General features: G+C 39.4%; 1 protein-coding gene across 4 annotated transcripts in view; it reads right to left on the bottom strand.

Moving 5' to 3' along the window:
- The window catches only part of PTPRB (protein tyrosine phosphatase receptor type B), a 60,277-nt gene that overhangs the window by 11,604 nt on the left and 20,829 nt on the right, over positions 1 to 27,844 (bottom strand). For 3 of the 4 annotated variants that reach the window (XM_056512232.1, XM_056512249.1, XM_056512257.1), the window contains 23 exons: positions 26,401 to 26,679; positions 25,789 to 26,046; positions 24,286 to 24,549; positions 21,803 to 22,072; positions 19,784 to 20,044; positions 17,595 to 17,861; positions 16,027 to 16,290; positions 15,579 to 15,842; positions 14,368 to 14,631; positions 13,445 to 13,708; positions 12,320 to 12,589; positions 11,452 to 11,715; positions 10,361 to 10,624; positions 9,710 to 9,991; positions 8,299 to 8,577; positions 6,440 to 6,589; positions 5,001 to 5,244; positions 3,737 to 3,843; positions 3,133 to 3,232; positions 1,562 to 1,639; positions 1,442 to 1,459; positions 1,256 to 1,337; positions 711 to 801 (listed from right to left, as the gene is read on the bottom strand). In XM_056512232.1, coding sequence (XP_056368207.1) covers positions 711 to 801; positions 1,256 to 1,337; positions 1,442 to 1,459; positions 1,562 to 1,639; positions 3,133 to 3,232; positions 3,737 to 3,843; positions 5,001 to 5,244; positions 6,440 to 6,589; positions 8,299 to 8,577; positions 9,710 to 9,991; positions 10,361 to 10,624; positions 11,452 to 11,715; positions 12,320 to 12,589; positions 13,445 to 13,708; positions 14,368 to 14,631; positions 15,579 to 15,842; positions 16,027 to 16,290; positions 17,595 to 17,861; positions 19,784 to 20,044; positions 21,803 to 22,072; positions 24,286 to 24,549; positions 25,789 to 26,046; positions 26,401 to 26,679 — 4,884 coding nt within the window. The remainder of the gene's footprint in view (positions 1 to 710; positions 802 to 1,255; positions 1,338 to 1,441; positions 1,460 to 1,561; positions 1,640 to 3,132; positions 3,233 to 3,736; positions 3,844 to 5,000; positions 5,245 to 6,439; positions 6,590 to 8,298; positions 8,578 to 9,709; positions 9,992 to 10,360; positions 10,625 to 11,451; positions 11,716 to 12,319; positions 12,590 to 13,444; positions 13,709 to 14,367; positions 14,632 to 15,578; positions 15,843 to 16,026; positions 16,291 to 17,594; positions 17,862 to 19,783; positions 20,045 to 21,802; positions 22,073 to 24,285; positions 24,550 to 25,788; positions 26,047 to 26,400; positions 26,680 to 27,844) is intronic. The other variant, XM_056512240.1, reaches the window with a different exon arrangement.

Raw genomic sequence — 27,844 nt, 5'->3', positions numbered from 1 at the left:
AGACACATAGTGCCTGAGCTGTCAGGACACTGATTTGTGAGATAATGCCATGCTGGATCTCAGTCAGGTGTCATTGCTAGCATGAGCAGGCAGGACACAGGAGAGGCAGTGCTGCAAGCACATGCCACATCCATTAGTGGGGATGTGGAGCAGTGAGTTGTGTGGTGCTCCTCCTCAATGTTCTGCCTCCAAAATGACAGGCAGGAGATTAAAGGGGGAACCTCTCAACAACAGACAGGTCTTGCCTGAGAAGAAAAGAGTTAGCTTGACACATGTGTCTTACCACGCAGAATCACACTAGCTCTACATTGCATTGTAGGTTTGCTGTGTACCCTGTAGAACAAAGATTTGGCAAGGCTGTCAAAGAGCACTTAATGGATGATAGCCCATATGTAAAAGAACCTGCTGTTATTTCTACTATCCTTGTTATCAGCAGTGACTGAATGCCCCTAATAGCTGGAGCTTTTTCTTCCTGGACTGAATGCTAGTCATTACACCTCTAGTGTGAAATTAAATTACTGGTCTGCCTGAAGCCATTCAGGGCCATGCATCATCTGCCTCCTAGCACAAGAACCTGAGCTGGCAGAGATATTTCATCTCAGATGGAAAGGAGAGAAGGGATTGGCTGCACTCTTTTCCACTAGGCTTGCTGAAAAAAAGTGAAAAATGCTGGTGTGATGCAATATTACACAACCAAAGCTAAAACTCACAGGGCAATATATTATTGTATCGATTTTTCCCTCTGTTCTCTGGCAGAAGTGCTATGTCACATGTCTGGTTTCGACCCACATCTTTCAAGTCCTGCAAAAAAGGAATAGGAATGAAATGTGAGGTAAAAATAATTAATGGACAAGACAACACAAAGGGAAATAGTGCTCATCAGATCTCGAAGGCCATAGACAGAAACAAGGTGGTTTTTAAAAAAACAAACTGAAATTACATAGATAATCATACTGTTTTAAAGCCAGTGCATGGCTAGCAGGTACTTTCCATACTTTATTACACAGATGTGCCATACAAAAAAATGCTTCTGATCTCAGCCAGACAGCTATCAGGCAGAGGCTGCCAACCAGAAGGTGCCAAATGAAGAGTTGGTTTCTGCACATGGACAAGTGGAGTTCAAATGAAATGCTCCACTTTATTTGGATTTGGGTGAATAAGACAAACAAAGCAAGCCTTTCTAATACATTAACTAGTCGATTCAGTCATCCCACCCCTTCACAAGGCAAGTCGTTTGCCTAGGTTAGGATCCCACCTCATATTCCTTGGACAGAAGATAGTTGGAGTCTGCTTGAAGTTTGGTGAAGTGTGCTTCAAAGTGACTGACTTTGATTGGACTGAAATATTCAACAGGAGGAAGAAAATCACAGGATGAATCACAGTCATAATTTATCCAGTTGGTTACCAAGAAGTTTTTTAGGTATTAATTTTTTCTTTTTACCTGGAAGTTTTCCGGTACCTGGAAATTATTTCAAAAGAAAAAGAAACACTTCATCAGTAAGTGATCAGATGGGTCTGTTCAACCATAATGCCATGCTAAAAAACCAAATTTTTACATTACCTATTCTGCCCCAAGTTCAATGACAGTGGCCCGTCTCTGCGAATGTTCAGCCTTGTTGTAGGTCTCTCATGGCCACTGCTGGAACAAAAAGGAAGGTATTCTGTTATATCATTAAGTTTTGAAACTGGTAAGAGTTGTCAATGACATAACTTGTACTTTCTTAAATTTCTTTTTTTCCAGTTTACTGTTTTCCAGGGTGTTTTGATTTTTGGGTCTGATCCTGTGACATTGCTCTTAGCGAACAGAGTTTTCTTGTATTTTAGCTTGGCAATAGTGATGTGGAGCTTATGGCACAGGTAGTAAGATGCTTTTCTTGTTCTGAAACGCTCACAGCCCAGTCCATCATTAAGGAGGGTGCCCTATGCTAAGATGGACTCTAAATTGGTTGATTCTCTTCAAGTAGAGGAGCACGTAGGTAGATTTTCAGAGCTGTAAAAGGTCCACAACTTCCAGCACATCCACTCTGCAGACCAGGCCTGTAGCAGATGCCCATGTCCATGGCAGGAGCAAGTGGCAGAACCACAGCAGGCTTTGGGAAAACCACAGAAGTGGTACTTACTTCACACTGCTAGTGCTGCTTTTCATCTTTTTGCTGCCATCTCCTCCTTCAAGATACCTCCCTTAGAGAACACTTTCTCTTTTTGAGTGATGTGGGAAAATCATACCAGTATTATTGCCATTATGCTGGGTATATAACTTACAACAAGAAAGCACATTCTATAATGAATTTTATCAATTTGGCTAAAAGCTATGACTAGTCAGAAAACAGTTTTTTTTCAATCTGAAATTCTAGCATATGAATAGCAAATTCAAAAACATATCAGCTTATTTTTGGATCAGTAAAAGAACTGAATTTCAGACTTGCAGTGTTTCCCATGCACTGGAAATGCTGAGGTTTTTTTCTATTTACAGAAATTATAAAGAATTTCACATCTCAGTCATGCAAAATAGTTTAAATGAATAAAGGCTTTTTCAGTTGAGATACAGTATTTTACTTTTTAAAATATGTAAGTTGACTATTTAAGATTCATCCATATTGTGAAATATACAACTAAAACTGACAAAAAATGAGAAGCAAAGATTGAGCTAATCTTTTGAACACTGAGGTAAAGCCTACATCTCAGTATTTTTGAATAGAAATGAAAAAGTCTTAATAAACAGTTTCAAAAGCTTCCCATCTACAATGCAGATGCAATTAATCTCAGACACTTCATTTTTTGACAAAAGACATTTTTTCCCAGAAGATAAACATTTGAATGATAAACCATTTTTTTATTCAGAACTATTCAGAGTCCTATTGCAAACTAAAAGATACAAGGATCCTCTATGACATAATTCTGACACAATTTGAATTAAGTAGATATATATATATTTTTTTTTTTTTTTTGTCTTAATATGCAAGTCATTAGTTGTATACTTAGTATGTACAGAATTTGGGGGACATAAATTTTATCTGTTGAACAGTTCAATGTATCCATCCATTTTTAGCTATGCCTAATCAATTGTATTATTTAAATGAATATAATTGGACACGACTTCAATAAAAGAGATGACAAAGGGAGTCAGCTTACCCAACTTTTTGTCTGCAGACAAATAAAGCAGTAACAGCCACCAACATCACAATCAGAAACAAGCCAGCACTCACACCTTCAATAACTCCAAAGAGAGGCTCTAGAAACAAAACAGTGTATTTATATATCTTGAGGAAAGTATCAGAAGAGTCTGAGAATCGATAACTTTCAGGGGATCTGTTATTATCAGCTGAAGAAAATGGCTAAATACAAGGATATGTAAGGTATTAAAACACTTAGCTGGCCTTGATTTTCTGTGCTCATTTTTTCAAACCATTAAACAAAATTTTTCACTCCCAGCCACAGTAAAAGAAAGCACAGCTCCATTATATGGGAGTGGTTCTCTTGCAGTCAGAATCTTTCTTGGTGATAGCCTCACTGAGCATTTTTCTTTTTCTCTACTTTCAACAGCTCTGTCAAGCAGTCCTGTGAATTTTCCAGTAAAGGCAGATAAACCAAGGCTCCAGCTTCCTCTCAGAGAAGCCCTCAGGACACGCACAACAAGCTTTGTTCCACTCTTTCCAAATAGTTCTAGATGCCAGAGAATGCTTAGGCACAATATATAATCACATGGCACAGTCACTAATAACAGCCTGAAACTAACCTGCCTCTGTAGTGATCGGTAAAGAGAAGAAGGTGTCTGCAAAGAGCGGTTTAGGAAGTTCCTTTGGGTCTTCACTGAAAAGCTGAGTGAAAGCTCGTATGCTGATTCTAAAAAAAACAGTAAAAATGGCTCATCAGATGTTCAGAACCAACAGCAGAAAAGAAAAAACTCATTTGCCTCTTTGAAACAACTAAAACCTTTCCACTGACCACAGATAACTGAGACCTGAGTTAATCAGTCTTCTACTTAACTAATAATACTGACTCCTGAGTTAAATACAAGGGAGCCCAACTAGTACAGGTGGAGGGCTCTGAGGTACTCTGGCAGAAGTAACAGATTGGGCTCTGGCTGCTGGCACACACAGCGTGAGCATGTCTGAAGGCAGGACTAGCAGAAGCTGCAGAGGAGAGAGGACTCAGAAATGCTTCTCACAGGGGGACACATTTTCCCTTCACTTGGCTGGGCATGACTGTGCTAACGGATAAATGTTATAGCCCTCTTTGTTCTCCTGGTAAGGTGGATATTTCCCAGACTGAAGTTTTGGGAAATGTGCCCTGAGAGCAGACTATAGTAGGCTAGCATTGTTTTAATGATCATGAAGAAGCTGAGAGGCACAACAGGCACTCCTTGGCATGTGCCTTCTGTTCATGTGCCTTTTCAGTGAGCAGCTTGCAGATCTCTTGGGACAGTATTTGCCTATGGGAGGGGTGTCACTGAGCCACACTGGAGCTCCTGTTTGGTGTCACAGACAAACTGCTGAGGCTGGTCTTGGCAGTCACCCTCTTCTACACCCTACAGCTAACCTGGACCTAGCTCTGCAGCCTGAGGATGGTGCCACAGCATAGAACAGCCTCCAATGGCTTTTCTAGCTTATTCCAAAAGAACAAGTGGGGTAGTTCTGCCAGACTGAGTGAAGCATGCTTGCCTTCTTCTGTTAAGTACTCTTCTAAGTTAGCCAATTGTCTTCAGCCTTTCCAAAGAAATGTTGAGCAGCAATAGGAGCACTTCCCATCAAGTTGAGGTAAATAAATAAGCTTATTCACTGCACAGAGTTTTGTGCATAATTAATCATACCATTCCCATGCTAATAACTGGTTCTTGCCTACCGAACAGGGGCATGGCTAAAGCTTTCATAAACTTGCAGTGAAATACAAAGCACATTTACAACACAGTTATTAATGTACAGAAGCTCAAGTGGATCAGGCACCCAGATGGCACCAAGCCCATTAACGCGACAGGGCACAACTACCAATGTGAGTCTAACCTATATGCAGTTCGAGGCTTTAGAGGTCCATCACAGAATTTCTGGTGATCTGGATCACACTTTCCTCCCAGATTTTCCATTTCTCCTCCAAGCTTAATGTCAAAGCTTTTATAGTCACTGTCAGGGTTTTCAGCACAGCTACTGGCAAAATAATTTGTCTGGTAGATGCGTATAGAGTCGTTGTGTTTGTACTCCAGGTAGGAAGGTAACGGGTGCTGCTCATCAGGCTTTGGTCCTTCGCTACCTGTGTCATGTGCAGAGAAAGACATAAGGTTTAGTTGCCACAGCTATTAATGTGATAAGGTTTAAAATTTCTGTTTCTTGGAGGCTACCTCATGAATACAAAGCTACAATGGTTAGGGTACCTTGCTTCTAATATCAACCTTTCTATTGTTTTTAAGACAGATTTCCTCACAAGTCCTCAGTGGAACTTTTACTGCAATAGACATGCACAAGTTGAATGCTATGACACCTTTTCCTGTGCTGTTGGGGGGAGTTTTTGTGATCCAGATTCCTGGATCCTACTACTAGGTATTTCAAAAAGCAAATAAAAAAAACCCCCACACTGACAACTCTACTGTATATATAGGAAAAAATAAAGTAGGAAATTGCAGGGGTCCCTTGAATGTAAATTCACAATACTGGATAAGAGACTCAGATAGGCAAAGGTATTGCAGTGAGTAGTCCCTTTCTCAAAGAGCTTTACAGTTTGCCCAAACACAACAAAGCAGACAGTGGAAACATTATCTAGTTTTGTTTTTTTTTTTTTTTTTCCTAAGGGCTGATGGACAGAGAGATTAAGAAACTTTCATAAGGGTCACAAAATATGTCCTGGTATGCCATTAAACGAAGCCACTTCTAAAAACAAGATATAAATTGTTGAGAACTGTATCTGATTTGTCAGACACATCTCAACAATAGGTCAGCTGTAGAATGTGAGGTTTATGTGCATGTCACAAGGACAATTTCTGTTCTCTTTTATAAGGCTGCATAAAGTAATTTTCTTCAGTTAGCAAGCATCACCTGGCAGACCTGTGCCTTCTCAGCATGGCTTACTGAGACTCTCCAAAAGGGTTGTCTTTTAGTGTTTGCACCTAACATTTAAACTACCTTCTGAGATCTGTGCACAGCAAGGCACAAATCTGTATTCACTGGCAATGGCAATCAACATAAGCCTTATATTACAGAAATTGTCTGAACATACATGACAGTGTAATCTAGAGTACAGAAGCTAACTATTGCTTCTGTCTGAGCTCTGTAGTTGCTATAGACTCTCTGAGAATAGGACTGAGTTCCTACATCCTCAGGCAAGGGAGGAAGTATAGATCCAAAACCTGTATGACACTTAGGCATTAGATGAGAAATCCCTTTGCTGTGCAGTGATAGGGATGTAAATTTTATTTGCTCTACAGAGAATAGCATTAAATCATGACACTTACCATCAGCCTCCCTCACAACCACAGTAAAGTACTTCACAGCTCCATTAGTATCACTGAACCAGCTGCAGTTAAAAGTAAAGTTGATGGAGGATTTGGTAATCAGCACGTCTTTTTTGTTCACTCGTATGTCTGGAGGTGGCTGAGGAGGACCTGAGTAATTAAATAAATAGAAAATAAATAAAAAATAGAAAGCATTACCTATGTACTTGCTATGAGCTAGATCTAGTAAAGAAAATGCCGTTTGTAATAAATCTTGGTTGCCTGGACCCAAGTCTCTGATTCTATTCTCTTTGCAATCAAGAAAGTGTCTTCATCTCCCACAGTAAAATGGCCAAAAGATGAAACAAGCCAGCAGTGTGTTCACCATAATAAGAGTGACACCTCCTCAGCAGGAATTCCTGCAGAAGCCCACATGGAAATACATTAAAGTTGTGTCAAGCCTATGAAAACAGAAATTGCAGCTGCTAAAAACAACATATGTTTAAGCCAAGTATTTGGAGTCCACTCAACACAGTACAGAAGCTACCTATTTTAAGCATCTGTATTTCTGCTTTCTTTTCCAGAGGAACAGCAAGGGTTAGTCACCCACAGCATTCAACTACAGAGTACCATTTTCTAGACTGACTGCAGAATTTCCATAGGAAATGTTCTTTGTATGATACAAAACTATACCTTGAACAGTGACACAGTAGAAGTAAACTGGAAAGTGAAGTACACATGGAAGAAAGTGCAGAAAAAGTCAGGATTTTAAGGATCTACATTGCTGATTGTTTTTAAAATCTGTAATACTGAAACTATATTGCACATATGGGAAACATTTAAAAACTGTGAGCAGGTGGCTAAATTTCAAAAGCTTCTAGAATGCCAAAAGAACCAAAAATTCATATATGTATGTGCTTTTTAGCTAAACCTCTTACATCTACAAAGTTTAGCTGCAATCTTTTGTGTTCCCTTGAGGTAGGGCCTCCAGGGTCTGGGAGAGAAGCAGTGTTCAAAACAAGTAAGTGACAAGAAACAAATATGAACATAAACCAAATAAGAATAAATATAATCAGCAAACTTTCAAACAGGACTCAGTCTCACTTCTTGTAACATGAATAACTAGGTCTTACATGTGGATTTGTAGTATCCTTTGTGATAGAGGAAGGAGATTAAAAGGAAATTGAGGAGCAAAGGAGAAGGTGGGTTGGTGACTGAACTCTGGCTTAGCTCAATAGCTCCCAAAGCAAACATAATTTTTACGATCTCTAGGGTCAGTGATGGCAGGCTGTTGACTACAGTGATGCCTGGCAGTGCAGAGGTACCAGCAGATACTACTGATACACTCCACTTAGCCTATGGGTAGAGAAACTGAAGAATCTGTTTCAAAGCACATACTATAGAAATCTGGATCTTCCCTCAGGTAAAAGTCCTACAGGTAACCTGGTCAGGTAGCACCTCAGAAGAGTCTATAGAAGCCAAAAGAGAATGTAGTACTACAATCCAATGTCCTTATTGATGAATACTTGAGCTGAGGATGGCTACCATCTATGAGGGGAAACAGCCAGATACAGAAAGCCAAGCAGTGAGCATGAAGACAACTGAACGCATGTGATGGTACAAGGTATTTATGTTTCTCAGGCTATATTTCATGAATGAGCCAAATAACTGGGTCTGGCAATGTAATAAGAGGCAATATAGTCAAAATCCTGCATTGTCTGTCACAACAGGGACTAAAGGATAGGTTCAGTCTACTTTGGTCACCACTCCACACATTGGCAATTGTGGAGTTCAGAACTCTTTTTACTGTCTAACCAACATGAGCAATTGTTTATTGCTGCTCAGTGCCTCTCTTCAGGGAAACTCTGAATTCCACTTACGATCTATCATTGTGATGGTGCTGTCTTCAACCACTTCACTCGTCATGTCTGCAGAATGAACCTTGATGGACACCAGGTATCGCTTGTGGGGAACAAGGGTCATGATATTAAGGAGAGATTTGTCTTTTTCTATCCTTTTAGAAAATTCCACTTCACGAGTGTCCATTTTCTTGCACTCGACGCTATACCCATCAAAGTCAGAATCGGGAGGAGTCCAGGAACACGCGATGGCAGTAGAGGTTTGGGGCCGACAGTGAAGGCTTTGTATCTTGTCTGGTTCTAGAGAAATGTTGAGAAGTTGAAGCTTGGTGGGAAAGGGGACAGGTGTCACACACTCTGCTCACACCACAGCTCCTAGATTCTGCATCAACCATCAGATCAGAGCAGGAGGCTGGGAGTCAGAATTCCCAGCTATCCTGCAAATGTGTGCTGTCTAACTCATTTTAGCCATCTGAAATCAGATCTAGTGACATCCGCCCCATCAGCATTGTGAAGCTCCAGTAATTAATTGTGAAAACAAGGAAAAAACTCCTACTTGATGAAGTCTGAACATGAACAGCAACACCACAAAGAAATGGATTTCTAGAAAGCTGTTACAACTCATTTGGATGGTCCATGTGGTCACTTAGTCAATACTGACACTGTCATCTCATGACTGATCTGGTTTCCTGGGCAGCATGTGATATGTCCATATTATTAGAACATAACACAGTAATATGCTTCATCCATATAATATGGGAGCACCATTTATATCATATAACATGTAACAAAGGCAGGATTTCACCCTCAGATGGCAGGTATCTACATTTATGTGATTAAGTACAGGTGAAATTTTAATTCTTATGCTACATTAAAGAGCTATATAGCTTAAAACATGGATGTCAACTTAGAGCTGAATACCACCCCAAATGACATGAGGATATGCCACAACTCAGTTATTTTTACAATTTCCTGTTACTTTTTCTAATCAGCCAGTTACTGAGGTTGCTAGAGACAGCTAGAGATGAAACAGATTCATGGGCAGAAATGCAGAGCAGTGAAATACTGATTGCAGCTTCAAATCTAGTACAGCACAGTTTTTTTCATCCTTCCTGTCTTATTATTCAGGAACATGATTATTTCAATATACTACCATCAGAGAAGTTTGGATATTCAGCCTTATTTTACCCCTGAAACTGATTGATTCAGGCTCTGCAACCAAACAGCTTGACTCTGGATGTGAAGATTATAAATGTATGTCCATTATCAGTCTTTAAACAGCTGACCTTGCACACAGCAAGGGCTTAGAATCTAGCTGAATTCATCATTGTCATTCATGAATTTATTAATGGAAATGACTGATTGCATAAGGAATTGGTAACATTTTACAGTTTTGCATCTTCTTCAGCTGAGTTAGGAAATTTTTACTTACTTGTTCTCACACTTGCAGACTGTGACTGGCTGTATGTCTTCCAGCTGTCGCCACTGACAGTTCTGACACTGAACTCATACAGTCTGCCTGGGCGCAGGCCATAGATGATGCGGACTTTAGATTTGCTGCTGCTGTATGGATTGAATACTGTGAGGGGATCCTTTGGAAGCCACTGCACCTCAAAATCATCATAGTCTGTCCAGTCTGGAGGACCCAGCCAAGTGATTGATAAAGAAGTGTTTGCAACATCAGTAAATGACACAGTATTAGGAGGGCTGGGTGCTATGCAGAAAGGCGGGGAAATAGGAGAGAAGAAAAAGAGATTCTTAACAAATTTTTACACAAGACAAAATGAAACATGCATTATTTTCTTCATGCATTGCAAAGTAGTTTGTATTATCTTGTATACACAGCCAGTTACTGCACCTGTGCTGATGATGGTGATTGTCACAGTCGTTACATATTCCTGAGCCTTTGAAAGAGAAACAGTGCTGACTGCTTTTCTTTCACATTCCATTGGTTTGATGCACTTAAGTTATCTTTCATCTTTATACCTTCAATGACTCCTATAATAAATCCTTCCTCAGAATAAATCTGTTGCATAGTTGTGAAGTAATGAATTCAAACAGACAGACTAAAAAAATCCCATACCTGTTCTTCCTTCAGCATTTGCTGTGTTGGTCAGGTCACCACTGTGAGTCACCACAACCAAAGTGTACTTTCTGCCAGGAATGAGCCCCTGGAAATGCCACTCTTCCAGATCTTTGCTTTGCTCAGTTTCTTTCTGTGTCCCATTTGGGTTGTAAAGATTCAGCTCGTAGAAGTCAACATCTCCTGCTGCTGGACCCCAAGTGAACCACAGACTGTCTGTCATGTTTCGGTTGGATGCCTTCAGACCAACAACTGGGGCGGGTACTGAAAAAAGGAGGAATGAATATTACTTTATGTAGAACATCCTTTGGGTGAGAAGAAGCAAAAAGGTCAAGCAGACCTTATATTTGTCCTGTCACAACAGTCATTTTATAAACTAGACAGCCACCACAGCTGGCTGAAAAGCAGAAAACATATCTCAGTAGCTTCTTCTATTATTTTGAACTGCCACCGCTACCAAAAGAGGTTGCAGTGTTAATAATGGATAGTTTTGAAAACGTTAAGCACTTTTTCCTAGTCAGTATTTGGAAACACCCATTTCTGAAGTAGCTGAAGAAAGTGCACCATTTTGCAGATGTAGTCCCACAGACGGGTTCCTATATGGTGCTGCAGAGGAATAAAGAAAGTTTTTGCACAATGGCAGAGCTGCTAGAGCTGCTTAGAAAACTCTGCTTCCCATACGTGGCTGAACAAACACAGAGCTGCAGCCAGAGTTTCCCATGGGAAACAAGTTTTATTTTACTAGTAGACAGCCTATCCCATTAACCCTACTTGCTCTGCCTTTTTTCCTTTTCTACTCAGGTCAATATTGCTTTTAGGATGGGAGACAGCCATTTTCCTGCTTAATGAGCATACACTGGGATGTCTTTCTTCTGATGTGAGATCCTGGGAACTGTTGTGGGGTTCCCTGCTGTAACTACATCATTCAGAATTTACGTTTTTATATATCTAATGCCTTTTATGTATTAGAGCTAATTTTGATACTTTTAATAGTTGCTCTAATCTAGTAGGAGCATCAGCCTCAGACCAGCTCAGTGGTGTCCCCTATGAGCACCACACTGGAGACAGATGATTTTCTTAGATGTTCTTGCCTGTTCTTCCATAGACAGATGACTCGTTAGTGAGGTCTCCACTGTGTGTAACAATCACCATTCGATACATCCTGCCTTGACGCAGGTTCTGGAATGAACATTGCTGGAGATGCTGCTCTCCTGAAATCCTGTCATGAAGGGATTTGTCTGGATTGTATAGGAAGATGTCATATGAATCAAGCTCCCCTTGAGAGGTGGTCCAGCTGAAGGACAGTCGGTCAGTGGTGTTCTCTGTGACTTTCAGATTTGTAACAGCTGCTGGAACTGAAAAGAAAGATAAATGTAAGAGTAAATATCAGTCTAGGCTCTAAGCTGAACTTTTAAAAAACATTTCAATTAAGCCACAAGTAGCTAAGTAATATCATCAGCAACTGCCAGAAACAAGAGGAAAGCATTCACAAAATTCCACTGAGTCTCTCCAATACAATATTTTTATTTCCCAGCAGGCCTGATTCTCTAGACTGTGCTCAAACAGAACTGTCCATTAGCTTCTACAAGAAGCTTTAAATGAGTAAAGACTGCAAGCAAGACTTGGCCTTGAGTTTAAAAGTGTGTATTCACATCAAATCCTGCATTAAGAACCTTGAGATTATGAATTAAAAACTTCATTACAATAAAGCATTCAGCTATTGCCACAAAAGAGGGAAGCATTCAGCATTTTGGTTTAATATCCTTATTATGAACCATAGTCACATTATTACAACAATAAATGTCAGATTGACATACAAAGCATGTATCAGGAAAAATGATGCATAAACAGCCAGAGTCTGTTACTTATTAGAATCTTCACAGAATCAAGATATACAGATGGTTCATGTATTTAATGATATCTGAGGGAAGCATAAGTAAACCAAGATGTTCTAATTACCTGTTCGGCCAACAGTTTCTGCACGCTTACTGAAAAGTCCACCACTGACTGTCAAAACTTGTATGTTATACTTCTTGCCAGCTAGTAAATCTTCGAATTTGTGCTGTTTGGCTGTAGCTGGCTCTGATTTGTTACTCAGGAGGACTCCTTGCTCGTTCAACAGCAGAATGTCATATCTTTCAGCTACACCAGAAGCTTTCTGCCAGGTTACTAACAAGGAATGACTGCTGTAAGCATGATGGGCTAATAATTCCTGGACAGAGGCTGGAACTGGAAGCAACAATTAAAGGCAGGATATTATCAGGTGAAATACAGAATATTCAATACACAAATCTGAATAAAGTAATTAACAGAACATAACTTCGTATTTTTTCAGGTCCACTTGTGGGAAAAGAAATGTCTGTGCATATGTTTATGCAAACAAATAATTCCTAGTCATAAATAGAAACAGATAGTTACAGGGCATCACAGATATCTGAACTGGGAATGGAGAAACAAGAGATATATAAAGACTACCATGAAAAGATGGAGGAGAGTGAAATGAACTGACTAAAACAGCTAAGAAAGGAATATGAAAAATAAAAGAGTGGCAAATTGCTGCAAAATAGTAGCCCAGAACAGAAAATGTTAGCCAGCATCTGCTGCACAAAAGTCAAGGCCATAGATAATAAATTCAGATGCTAAAGAGAGAGGATAGACTAAAAATAAGGTATTGCATTGTTTTGTGTGCTCTGACACTCTGGATACTGGGGCAATATGATGTCTAACAAGCCTTGATCATGCAATAGGCTCTGCTAGAACACAATACTTGACTATGTGGAGTGGATGTGTGTCAGATGGGTACAGGCATAGGAAACGAGAGGGATGGAACTACATTCATCTTATGAAGGAAGACACTGGCTGGAATAGAATTCCATGCACAATCACCCAGGTAAAACTACTGAAATGACATCTCGCTGCTATTTACAGATCCATGCCTACAACATGACTCATGCTTTGAGATTAGAACTTCCCATGATTCTGAATGTCCCCATGCGCTATGGTACATTAATAAACATTATTAAACAAGGGTCAGTCTCTGGGAAGATACAATGCAACTTTCTCATTGTCTCAAGAGAAACATACTTGTTCTCCCAAAAGCTGCTAAGCTGTTGTGCAAGGTGCCACTGTTAGATTGCACCACCACCCGGTACTGCTCCCCAGGTTCCAACTTGTGAAACGTGTGCTCAGAGATGTGTTTGGAGACACTCTGGGAATCAAGCTGATGGTTTTGCTGAAATATAGTCACTGTGTAGGAATCAACATCTCCACCTCCAGGGGTCCAGTTCACTTTCAGGCTGTTTGTCATGCCATTAGGTGACACATGGATGTTTCGAACCTTGCTTGGAACTGGAAAAAAACAGGGAAAAAAGGCATCTGCTCACAAATTTCCTGTTTGACTCAGGCTTCCTAACTTCTACCTATTTTTTGGCCACACAAAAATGATTCAAAAGAGAAAGACAATTTACAGGTACAAGTAATGTTATTCATGGGTAAACACAAGTAAAATTGTAAACATTTGTGTGGGACTATGCCATTTTAGAAAAGCAATTCTGTGTGTAACCTCCCTCTTGTCCCAATGAGCATTAAAACACCTCAAAAAATGAAAGCTCTTCAGGTACCCTCAGTCAGCCATTTTGCTGTTATTATCTGAATCATTCACTTCAGATAGGCAAATAGAGGTGTGAAATAGGTAAGTGATTTAGCTAGAGACATAAACCAAATAACTAGTATGCATGGGAATAACAGAAACCTAAATGCTGACATCACAGTACAATTCCCATGCAACAAATCAGTTTCTCTGCCAACAATCAAATATTAGTAAATTAGATGCTTTTTATTAAGCACAGGTCACAAGTTGTCTGAAGTACTAGTGTGATTTTCAATGAGATCTTCTGTCTCTGAGCCAGCGTTACAGGAGCTTGAATATAATCACAGCTCACCCTTGATTTTTAGTGTTTCATTCTAGGGAAGCCTAAACACATTTTAAATATCACAATGCTTCTTACTTGTCAGGCCTTCTATGAAAGTAGCACGCTGTGCATCTCCACTGATGGTCAAAACAAGAATTTTGTATAGACGTCCTGGAGTCAGAGCTGTGAACCAATACTCCTCAATGGTGTTCCGAAGGAAAATGGGTGGGAAGATCTTCATATCATTGAAGAGGAGCTGAATCTCATACTTATCAACATCCCCCTCAGCCTTTGACCAAGTTACCTGCAGATCTTCTGTGCTCCTGTTACTAAGAGTCAATTCCTTCACTGACTCTGGCACTGAAGAGGTGAGAAGAAAGAGGGGAAACTTCTCAGTACTTACTAACAGATCACAGTAAAAAACTAGCAGCTCTGAAGGCATGCTTCTGAGCTACAATTTTTCATTCAGGTTCCTAGAAAAAGCAGTAGATTGCACTTATTTGGGTAGTTTGCACCCCATCTAACACTGGAAGGTCCCATTTCAAAACAGAAGTCCACAATCTACCAGTATAAAAATAATAAATAAATAATAATGGAGCCTGCAGGGAGTTTAGCTAGCCAACAAAAACTGAGTAAGATCTGCATGTACAACAAATACAGAGAAAAAAGGCCTGAGCTAGTGCCAAGCCAAGGCAATCCATCTGTGTGATGCAGCACCACAATGCAGTTTCCAATTTGTGCCAGACACAGGTGAGTTATTTTTGCCCCATGTTACATCTTTGTTAATAAACTGAGCATGTTCTCAGCACGGCTCCTTAACTCACATATGGTGCACACAGATCCCTGCTGCTTCCAGCTAGCCACCTTATCACTCTTGCTCCACACTCTCCAATTCCAGTGCTTGGGATAGTTTGGATAGAGTGAGGTCTAGTCTATCTTCTTTCCTGTACATTTCCATAATCAGAAAAAACCGTTTAGTACATTCTGGCATAATTTAATTATAAATACTAAGCTCATGTGGAAAACTGTACAACTGTTTTTTGGCTTTCAGTGTTTCAAGATTTGCTTTCCAATTTAACAGCATGGGTCTCTTCTTTCACTTCTTGTTTGTTTGTAACTTAAACACTGGTCATAAACTAAATACTGCTTTCTGTATTTAGAATAATACACATTCAAAGAGTCATAGTCAAGATTCTATGTTAAAAATATATTAAAATCATATGAGATTTTTGTTCTTCGGGTATAGTAAATAAAAAAAAAAAAAATACCCTGGGGTGTCTCAGAATGTTTCCAGGGTGCTTACTTACTTGTTCTGCCATAGACTCTTTCACTGGTTTCATATTTCCCACTCCTTGTGCTGACCGTGACACTGTACTGCCTCCCTGGGACCAGACTGGTGAACACACATTCATTTTCATCCTTTGGGACACTTTTTGTTTGGATGAAATCATTGTTGTTCCTGATGACCACTTCGTAATTATCAAAATAGCCAGATGCATGTAACCAGGACACCTTCAAATAGTCACTTCTGGCTGAATTACTGACAGTAAGTCCCTGGACACTTGAAGGGACTGAAAGAAAAAAAGAACAAAACTAAGTCTATAAAGCTGTTATTTTATGGTTTGACCCTCCAACCCCTACTCATCCATCCCAGTTTGGTCAGACATTGATAAACCATTGTTAATGGCTATACATTAGCCATTACCAACATAACAATTGTTACAGTGACTGTACTTGCCTACAGCCTCTCTTTACCTGTTCGTTCCTGGCTGAGGGAATAGTTTTCATACTTTCCACTCTTTGTGGTTATCATCACATCGTAAAGTGTTCCAGGAGTAAGGCTGCTGAAGGAGCATTCACTGAATGATTTGGAAATGGTGAGAGTCTGAACAATCTTGTCATCATGAGAGAGGGTTACCAAATAACTGTCTACATCTCCAGAAGCTGGCAGCCAAGAAACACTGAGGTAGTCATTCCGACCGGAGTTATTTACTGTTACTCCAGTCACACTGGAAGGAACTGTGGAAGAAACAAAAAAAGCATTAACTACCCAAATCTTATTGTTGTAGAATGTCATCTCTTACAAAATAAGCAGTCTGGGACTCCTGAGAAGTTCTGCACTGACTGCCTCTCAGCAACATTCATCAGCTTTTTTAAATACCGTGAAGGAAACTGTCTTTGGTGGTCTGATCCCAGCACTTCTAAAATCCCAGAAGCTGAGTTATCCTCTCAAATTGCCATTCCTCAGCAACAGCAATAACTGGTGAGGCTGGTAAGATGCTGAGGCCCACAGCTGAATGTTTCATTTCCAGTGGGTTCTCTGACGCCTAGTGGACAAAACATGAATGCCACCCGTTTTTGAAGCCAGCAAGGTGAGCTCAAAGGCTCCGCATTGCCAGAACTACAATCACTCAGGTACAAAACTCCCAGTTATTACAGGGCAAAACTTAGACATAAGGAACTTCCAAATTTTCACTGGACCCTTCTGCATTGAAATTATCTCAGCAGAGGAGCTGTCAGAGTCAATCCTTCCCATCCCCCCCCACCAGATTTTACAAAATACACTTATCTACTTTAAGCCTTTTAATATTATTCTTCTCCATTTTTTTCGGGTCTGTTTTGCCTTTTCACCTGAAAATAGTTGTTTTCAAGGAGAACATTGCAGAAAACTGCAGAACGCCAGGCCTTTGCCAAATTCACATAATGAGTGAAACTGCACTATGTTGCCAAATTTTCCCCCTAAATATCCACAGAACTGGTATTACATTTCATGACTCTTTAAGCCTAAAGAATTTGTTGCAACAGTAAATCTCGTTCTATGAAGTACAGAAGGACCTCATAACAACTAATTAGCTCTGGTGGACAATCTTTGATGCTGGATTAAAGAAAAAGAACGGGTTGTGAGAAACTGAAACACAAGTTCACTTCTCCACCTTTAGGTGGAGTCTTGGCACACATAAGTAAGAAGCAATCATCCTACACCATCACACAGCCAGTGGAACAAGAAAGTCCCTTCCAAGGAGTGATTTGCCCAGCACAGTTGTTCATTGCTCTCAGAGCATATTTTTGTCTTCATTACAGAGTAATCCTGCTATAGAGTTCCCACTGCAGTTAGAGCAGTTAGCTCTCTAAAGCTACATTTACACAAATCTGGATAGACAGTGTGCACATATGGAGCTATATGGATGAAACTTCTGTTTTTCTGAATTCTCAGTGCAGTGGTTCAATCACTTAGATTAAGCAATTCTTAATCATTCTCTTAGACAAATTCAGCTTTTAAGAACTACCAAAAAGCATGCTGGAGTCCATTTAGTCCTTTTTACCTGTCCTTTCCTCTGCAATCGTTTGCCTTGAAGATATCCCTCCACTGACAGTGGTGACAACAACTGAATAGAGTCCGCCAGGTTTCAGGGGATAGAAGTGGTATCTGTTGGTTTCACTGGGAACAGTTTCATTTTTAATGACAACATTCTCGTGAATCAGTAGTACTTGGTATGAGTCTACATCTCCCTGTGCTCTTGTCCAGTTAGTGAACAAGCTGTTGGTTGATCCCTGACTTGCCACAGTCAGACCTGTCACTTGGGCTGGCACTGAAAAGGAAATTGTCATACTGTTACTGAGGAGAAACAAAATAAAACAAAACAGAATCCCCCAAAGAACACAAGTTTAGTCACACTGAGGAAGTGCATCAAAAGAACATTCCAATTTGCAGCCAGACTCAACAGGACTAAAAATACTTTAACTGGGGACTGCTTCCTGTCTGGGATGTGGTCTATGGGAAACTAAGGCACAGAAAAATCTTTCAGCCTTTAGCACAACTTTTCTCAGTCAGATGAAAATAATTCAAGATCAGGGAACTGAAAGAGATGGCATTTTACAAATACCATTAAATAAAAGCCATCAATTTAGGAAATCACTCAGGGTATTTTGATGACTACTTCAAATATAGTCTGTGTCTTTCCTTTTCCCATTTATCTAAGCACAAGCTCATGAACTTAGCCAGATAAAAAAGGATAAAGAAATAAAAAAGGAATGTAATATGTAGTAAAAATCCTCTTTTTTAAACTTAGTTTGACAATATTTGGTCAAAGCAAGGAAATACATTTACTTCTAAAGATTTCTGTTTACATGACCAAGCACAACTGAAATAAAGAAGACTCTAACTTTACAAAATGTGAATGCACTCTTCTGCTCTTGTTTTATATCAACCTTTTTGCACACATAGTACCGGTGTAGTAATCATTAACAAAAGCTAGAAAGTTAGGCATATAGCTGAAGAAAATGCAAAGTTGACAAAAAGCTTAATCAAAAATCCTCCCTGTTTTATAATGCTCTCATGACATAGTTAGATTCCAACAAGACACTAAAGTGCCACATTTCTGTGCCATATGCTCTTTCAGTGATACTGCAGGTTTCACAGAAGCTCACAGGTATGGGATGGAAGTAAGACCCACTTCTGTCGTATTTACATCAATATTTTTCAAGCCTAGTTAGCTGTCCTGCTGCAAGGAAGATTCAGAGGTTTGAAACACTTATTAAAACCTATGTTCAAGCTAAATTATGTTTGTTCTTTATAACTCACTTTGAATGTAGTATTGACACACAATCAGTGCCTGATGTGTTTTCAAGCATTGACTTATACTGGTGAAGTGGGACCTTTATGCCCGAATAGGTCCCCTAAAGGGGTGTAAGCCAGATGGAAATGAAATTCCAGCTATCTAATAACAGAAAAATGAAAGTATAAGCTAAACTTCTCACACCTTGGAAAAAATTAAAAAATTTAAGTAAGGACCACCATCAACCATAGTCATGCTTAGATTCAAACACAATCAGCTAGCTTTTCCCTGCGCTGTGCAAGGCCAGAGCTACATTTTAAAACTTTTCTTGCACTGGAGAATACTTAAGTCAGTGCTTAAGCAGAGTAAACCGGTATGGTTTAAAACTTGCACATGTGCACAAAATTAGCAGCCTGCAGTGGGGTGAGAATGGGACTTTCCTTGTGACACAGTCATCATCCTCAGTAACAAATACATATTCTGGAATCAGAAGAGCAAAAAGATTCAAAACACATCCTCATGGTCACATATGTTTTGTGTCTGTCAACCTTGGAATGTTCCCCCTAAAGTAACATTTTCCTGTGTGGTGATGTTTCTCCTTTTCCCAGATGATGAATGGTTTGTATCAAGGAAGTGACCATCCTGAAAATACACAGTAAAAATGGTTCTTCTTATATGGAATTCTGTGCTAATGTAGATTGATTAGATGTGATACAATAATTCAGAAAATTGTTTTGCCAGGAATGACACATCTATTTTCCAAAAATCTTAAATAAATACTACAAGATAACTGACAGTCAGAAACGAGAGACTCAGACATGTAACTTTTTTACTGAGGAAACAAACATAAGATGAAGACTTTTGAGATTTAGACACTGAGTTAATTCAGGTCACTACAAAGCAAAAAAAAAAAAATTAACAGAAGTAAAGATTAAAACAGTTTGACAAGATGATACCTGTTCTTCCTTCTACTGAAGTCCAGTTGCTTAAAGTCCCACTAATGGTAGTGATGGTAGCTGTATATTTCCTTCCAGGTATCAAGTCAGTGAAAGTGAATTCCTTAGCTTCTTTTGCAAGTATTTTTTTTACAATAGGGAGAGAACTGTGTCCCAGGGAAACGACATAGCTGTCCCATTCTGCAACAGGGGTCATCCACATGACACTAAGTGAAGATTCATTAGCATGCTTCACACGTAGCTGGAGAACAGGCTCTGGAGCTGGAAAAGCACACAGATATCACAACAAGAACAGGACTGTGTAGTGAGCACACATGAACTATCTCAAGCTGTTATAACACATGTGTTCTGTAAGACAGAAATGTAACAGCAACAGAGAATCTGTAATCAAGAGAAGATTCTTTACCTTTCTCTAGGAAGCCAATCTCACAAATCTAGTATTTGTGCCCCTCTTCCAGTAAAAGACTGTTAGCCGCAGACTTCAGCAATGCACTATGGCTGTAATGCTTAGGTTTAAACTTACATCAGGATATATATTTTAGTGCAAATGGAAATGCAGGGAAGTCAATGAACTTCCTCTTGAACTCTGGGTGCTGAACAAGGATATAAGACTTATGTACAATAAATCAGATCTGCACTAATGTATTTCTAGCAAACAAGGATGCAAATGATAGGGTCAGAGTGACATTGATTTTGCATTGGTTTATACCTCAGTCAAGCTGGGAGACGTTTCAAACTTAGAGTGGCATAAAAAGGAAGAATTCAATCAGTGAATTCCTTTGTGTGTTCGTGTGCGTGAGTGCCTGAACACCCAGCAAGCAAGTCTTGCCTAATATAGTCCCTGATCTGATTTTGTCCCTGTCACATTTGGAACATACTTTCCAAGTCTGTGGGTTAATGTAAGAGAAAACTGAGTCATGACAGGGCCTAACACCTATACTTCATAACAGACACATAATGCACTTCTCTGTGGGTCAAACACAGTCATTATATACCCCCTGCTAGGTATTATTTAATGTTCTAATCACAGAATCACTTAAGTTGGAAAGAACCATTGCTTGCTTAGCTGAGTCAATTAAAAGTAACACCATAAACTTAAATTACTTGCAACATATGTCAAAGTAAGGAAGATGAGAATGTATCTTGCTCTGACCAAGTTTGCTACAAGTCAGAGAAAGCTTCAGTTCTGTAGCTTCTATTGGTCTTGCTGTTGTGCAAAATCAACAAAATTAATGAGAGGTAAGACTATGGTAGAAAAGGTAGGCCCCAGGAAGGGTGAAGATAAAGTAGAATGGCTCTGTCCTAGCTCACATTCTTCAGTGAGATAAGGGTTAGACTTGAGCCTGGCCTGTTATTCCTACTCCAAGTCATCCTTTCCTCTGAATTGCACTTATTCTGCATTCACTGAGCAGGAATTCTAACAATTATGTAGGAATTATTTTTTGAGTTTGAAGTAAATCAGATGTGTCTTTAACTAACAAACTGCAAAAAAATTCCACTCATGTCCCTGTAGTGCATATGGATTTATTTTGGAAACACAGACTTGAACAGACTAACCCATTTTCTTTATGGAGCACAAAAACAAGAACTGGGATGTTATAGGACAACCATACTAAGATACATCTTAGCTATATGGTTAATATTCCTTACAAAGGAATATTAACAGGAAACATACTGATGAACAATACAGGAAGGCCTTTAGTGCTTTCTTTAAGATCTTTATAGGGTGCCTTGCAATCAGCTACAAAATATAGCAGTGAAACATGAACATGTAATGCAACACCTGAGTCGTAGCAGAATAGTGATATAGTTCACATAGCTTTCACTAACAAAACATTTACTATAAAAGTAATCCCAAAAGTTTTCACAGAACTGCTAAAATTATTTCTGTAGTATACAAGGGAGCTTCTTTCTAGTGTAATTAATAGTGACATTAATTTGTGGATTCCCAAGTACCCTTTCATTGTTCACAGAGCTGAACACTTTTCACTCTCACAGTGCCTGGATGAGCATGCTGACCTGTTCTCCCCGTGCAGCTCGTCTTGCTCTGCAAACGGCCGCTCTCCACAATGACCTCCACACCGTACTCCCTCCCGGGGATGAGGCCCGCATCACGGACGAGGTACTCGGTGCTGTCCTTCTGCAGGGTGGCGTTGAGCACCAGGGCTGAGCGGTTCCACAGCAGCAGGTGGTACCTCTCCCAGTCTCCTGCAGGGGGCACCCAGGTCACTCGCAGAGACCGCGGCCAGCCGCCAGCACTCGCCTGCAGCTCCAAAACTTTCTGGGGAACTGGAGAATTAGAACGCGAAAAAGCAATTCTGAAGTGGGGTATTCCTGGTGAGACACACGTACTGGTAAAACCTGTTCTTCAGCACAGCCATTATACAAGTGCTTGAACCAGCTAGAGCAACATGAGTTATCTTGTTGCAAAGGTTGAAACTTCAATCTCTATTGGCCCAGTTCAGGTATCAGCAGGAGAAATGCAAAGCATAAAGTCTTCTTTCACAGCAACAGCTTCTTCCACTTTGCATGCCCTAATTCCTCCCAGCTCTATAATACCAAGGCTAAGACAGTGGTCCATTAAAGCACCCACTCCCTCCTGTCCTTCAGGGACTTCAAGGATCATGATTTTACACGCCTAACCTCCTCACCCTATACTCCTCACTCCAGGTCACAGTGGACCACCAAAGCTTTTCTGATTTTCGAGGAATAATTAAATATTAACTAGACCAAGCAGAGATTAGAAGACAGGTACAGGCCCTTAGGACAGGATACCTGTAAGCTTTGTATTAACATACTCAGAGATGAGCATTGTAGCCCTGAGACCATCCACAAGTATTAAATGTAAACTACAAGGTTAGCATCATGTTCTTATGCTTTATCTAGCCTAGTTAATATTTAATTGCTCAGTATCTAGCACAGGATAGAAACCCCTCGACCAGCATCACGAAATACTCACCAGCTTCACTTCCCATAGGCATAGCTGGATATCAAACCTAGAACTCTCATATGCCAGTGAATATGGGAAATGTGTTACAATTTCTGAGTGAGTGGATAAAAGCACACAGTGTATTGTTAGAAAGCACAGATGAACTTACATTATAACAGATAGAGTTCAGCCTTGTCAGGCTGGCTGGACATCATCACACCTCAATGGCACGAAGTTTCAATCTCTGAGATGTTCATATTTCTCACCACACTTCTTGGCTGGTTCTGCTGCTGTAGGCACCCTCTCAATAAACAGCAATGTGTGTACTATATTCTTGGGTACCTGTCTTTCTCTGAGTTACAGAGAGACCCTAAGAGTCTAATCCCTTCAGCATCTCTAGACCTGATAACCTAGATTTACAGACTGTCTTTACTCCACAGAGCTTCTGCTGAAGTGATTGCAAAGCTCTCGATGTCTGTGGTAAAGGAAGGAATCGCATATCATCAGCAACCTTGGAAACAGGACTTCTAATCCCCAACTTTGAAAGCATTGGGTCTAGGTCACAAAGCTGGGGATCAGTGGTGTTGAGTGAGGGCATGAAGTTCTCCCTTCAGATTGAAATGGTAATCTTAAAGGACATCAATGGTAGGCTAAACTAAAAAAACAGACATGCATATAAACCAGTCCAGCTTTGTAATTCCTGGATGTGAAAGGCTTCAACGGCTCTTCCAGTCTGCACTGAGAATGGGGTATCATTTCATGTGAGATGTTTAGTTGTAGAAAATAAGTATTTTCTAAAGTAAGTACTCTGTTCTCTTACACACACATTTTCTACCTTTTGGCTCTGAGTCTATTAGAAATTTATGATGCATTCTTCACTGGGTTAGACATTTTTTACCATCTAAATTTTTCTCAGGCTAGGCTGGTATGGAAAAGACAACACACCTCTACAGCCACTAATGCTGTGGGAGAATTACACCAGATTTTCATGTTCAGAACTCATACAAAAGATACCTGAAAGAAAATTATTACTTCTGAAAGAAGATAAAAACTTCATAACTCAACTCTATCCCAGCTGCCACATGCCTTTTTTAATGCATGCTGTTTATAGCAAAGAAATCTGAGATGTAATCTTTTCCACTTTGTAGATTTGTGTCTGGAAGAAGGAATATGACTAGACCTTGCAAAACTACTTTAAGAACTGTCAATAATTTGACTACATGGACACTTGCCCATAATGTAACTCAGTTTATGTAGTATGCTGAGCTGAATTCAAGATAACAAAGTTAGTCAGAAATCCAGTAGTACACAACAGTTTTGTAACCGACTCACTCAACTATAAGGACCAATAAAAATTCATGAGGGTTGCCTGCTCTCAAGATACACTGGAGCTGCTTTTGGCTGTCAGATTAACTGTTGCCAGAATCAACAGGGGTATTCCTGAAACATTGTGCTCTTAATCTCATTTTGCCTGGAATCCAAATAATTTTGTCTCTTACAATGATTTGCTATAAGGCCAGTGTAGGCAAAAATAGCATTAGTTGCAATGTTCTTACTGAAGCAGAAGACTTACATGTCCTGCCAGTTGCCATCCGATCAGTGAACAGTTCACCACTGATTGTGCGGGCAGTAACCTGATAAAGACGTCCTGGAGTTAGCTTGTCAAAATGCGTCTCTGTGGCTGGTGGCTGCACAGTTTTGACTTCTTTAACTGCTCCAAGATGAGACAGAGTGATATTATAGAAATTGAGGTTTCCTGAAGGTTTTCTCCACTTAACTTTTAAAGCATCTAAGCTGCCATCATTAGTCACCGTCAAATCTAAGACTTCGGCTGGGGCTAAAAAAAGAAAGTAAGAATGAGATAAAATACATCCAACCACAAAACTTTTAAGACCTGCTGCCTCCCAAACTCCCATAGTTAAGTTTTGATTTCGAATATTAATATGAAATGGAGTATGAATGATTTTGCCTGAATAGTGAAAGAGTAAAGTCTGGTCTCAGTGCAACACAGCTGCCCTGTGTAAGACATTGTACTTCTGAGAAAGACACGTCTTATGGCGCCCACTCTTTTCTCATGGAACAGAAAATGTTTCAGCTGTTTCTCTACTCATAGCCATCATTTTTACCATAAACCAGATCATGCACATGCTCCTAAGAACAAGAGATGCCTGCAAACATTTTGGTGAATATTACAGCATTACTGCCGCTATGCCTGATTTACACCAGTGTAAAAGGGATTTGAATGAGACTCCTTTATTCAAATGCTCCACCAAAAGAAAAGCATAGACACCTCCAATATCTTAATTTCTCAGGCCCGGGGCACAGCAGGTACTGAAATGTAGGACCATGCTGCAAGCTATATTGAATGCTTTTATGCTCTAAGAATACCTGTGAGATTTAAAATTTTTTCACCCTGAAACAAAAAGAAATAAAAATTTCTGAAGAAACAGAATTAAATTAGTATAATCCCCAGAACAGCCCAGACAACAGCACTCATCTGTGCATCCTAGACATGACAATATTTTCACTTAATATTACATTATGTTTACATGATAAGATTTCTGTAGAAGAAATCGCATCTTACTCTTCCCAGAAATTAAGGAGAATGAAGGCATGACCTTTTTTTGCTGATGTAAGTGTTTTAACCATTGTACTCTAGTAGGATGTCATCTTATCATTATCTCTACGACCACAGAACTCCAGCCTGAAAAAAAAAATTCTAAAACTCTAGTTCTGTGAATCAATATTTCTTTGTGAAAAGAAAAAAATCCTAACAATCCACAAAACCCCATATCAAACCAACCAACTAGGCAAACAAAACCCCCAAATAACGCAAACCACCACTTAATTATAAAGTTCTTAACCTACTTTACATTTTTTCCACTTCCCTTTCACGCTTTTTCTACTTTCATTTTAGCCTCTAAGTTTGCTGCAGTGGTAACTTAGGGAACTAAATAAGCTTATGGTATCCCTAACTTGGAACACAAATCACTTATTTTTCTGAAATATGTCCTATAATACTATTAGTGTATGGCCTTAGCTTCTTGTTTTGCTGTGATGAATTCTGAAATCATACCTGTCCTGACTGTTTGAAAACTGCTGCTCTCCAATCCTGCAGCCTGGGTTATGATAGAGAGGTTATACAGGTGGCCTGCCGTAAGTCCTGAAAAGGTGTAGGAGGTCAGAGAACCTTCCTGGTGAATCTCATGAACTGTTTCATGATTATCCAGTAACAGCAGCCTGTAATGATCCACATGTCCAGAGCCAGAAGACCACGATATGTGGATAGTGTCTGTCTTGACACTGACTTGAATATTTTTCACAGGAGATGGCACTGTTGGTATAAAAAGAACATATGCTTAAGGCCCAATGGTTATCTCTATGATTGCTGCAATTTAGAATCTATGTACTCTTGGAATATGTTGGGTTTCTTTTTTAGGGTTACTGAATACCCAACCCCAAATACACAATAAAAATTACACTCTATTCTTAGAAAACAATTCCTTACGTCATTCATATTTTATTTTTACTTATAATCAATAGATACTTACATAAATAAATAAATAAATAAATAAATAAATAAATATCCACGTAGAAGAATTATACCCATTTGCTAATTTCAAAATGCAGAAGTGCAGAATATTGTAAGTGTTTTTACTTAGATGAACCACAGACAAAGAAGTCCTACCAGTGGATCCACTTATGCGAAGTTCTGGGGTAGTCTTACTTCCAGCAATGGCACTGAGGACAATGCTGTATTTATTCCCAGGAATGAGACTGGAAAATGTATTTTCTGTTTTTGAAGTTCTTCCTGGTATGGAGACTTCTTGTATCTTTTTCTTATCACGATCAAGTAATACTAGCTTGTACATGTCCACCTTTCCTGAGGAAGGATCCCATTGAACCTGGAAGCTTGTGAATGTAGTTTTTTCCTTATTAATTTCCAAATGAGATGGTGGCAAGGGATCTGCATTTAGGAAAAAAAAAACAAAACAGGGAACATAAACCATTTCTGACTTTTGGATTGTCAGAAATTTAACAGCAGCACAAAAAAAACTTCCAAAATTCTCCCTTTAGCTTCAGCATCCTGCCAATACTTTTCAAAAAGTTTTCTTTCAATTTATAAACAGTGTGCATTGAAGCCAGTCTACAAGCAAGAACTTAGCAGAATTACTTTTATGTATTTGTACATACTCACACAGACATACACATAGCAAAACACTTCCACTGTGGATGTATATTTCAAGCCTGGAAATTTGTTGACAGTAAAACTGTAACAACTTTAATAAAAGACAGCAAACACATAAACCCAGCAAATTATACTCACTGCCTCAGTGTAATGTAGCTTTAGAGGTGGCAGCAACACCTTTCACTTCCTAGCACTCACCCTAAACACTGTGTCAGTTATGGGCATGAGCATTTATACAAATTTAAGGGCAATGATCTTTTGATTTTAGTATTAGCTCCAATGATTTCAAACAGATTCTGATAGAATATGCTTCTACTCTGTTGCAGTACCATTCATATAAATTTAAAAAAACCCTAACAGTACATTGGATATAGCTTAAGGAACTAATATTGGGATTACTTCTCTGAAACTCTCAACATTCATTATGCTATTTATTAAGAAGCTCTCCAGTATAATCACCTGTGAAATAAGATACACTCTAAAGGAAAGGCAAACTGACCAAACCTAAATAATCTGGTTGCTTTTATTCTCCAAGTGTATTTCATCACTCAAGACTTCAGGCAACCCACACAAAATGTATTACATTGATGTTGATGTACTAAGGTATTGACGTTTATGTCTTCCAATAAGGTTAAGCAAATGCTTATTGAAGGTACCATGAAACAACCCAAAGCAGTGATATCAAGCCTTCATAAGCTGAGACATTAAAAGTTTCCCAACAATTTAGGAATAAATTTGCCTATCACAAGAGTATACTCTATGCTACTCTTTTCTAACATCAGACCAGGAGTGTAAGGTGCATCCAGGCTGAGAACTGTAGTCTCTATGTGAACAGTACCTCAAACACAAAGAAGAACAAAACTTTTTCCAATGCAGTCATTGCTGCTTGGTTCCCTGAACAAAGGAGACAAAAATGTGTCAATCACATAATTTAAAAATGCAA

The sequence above is a fragment of the Oenanthe melanoleuca genome, chromosome 1A (genome assembly GCF_029582105.1).
Source record: "Oenanthe melanoleuca isolate GR-GAL-2019-014 chromosome 1A, OMel1.0, whole genome shotgun sequence".
Taxonomy (NCBI): domain Eukaryota; kingdom Metazoa; phylum Chordata; class Aves; order Passeriformes; family Muscicapidae; genus Oenanthe; species Oenanthe melanoleuca.
Note: the sequence above shows the minus strand (reverse complement) of the source record. Positions and strands in the feature narration are given on the sequence as shown.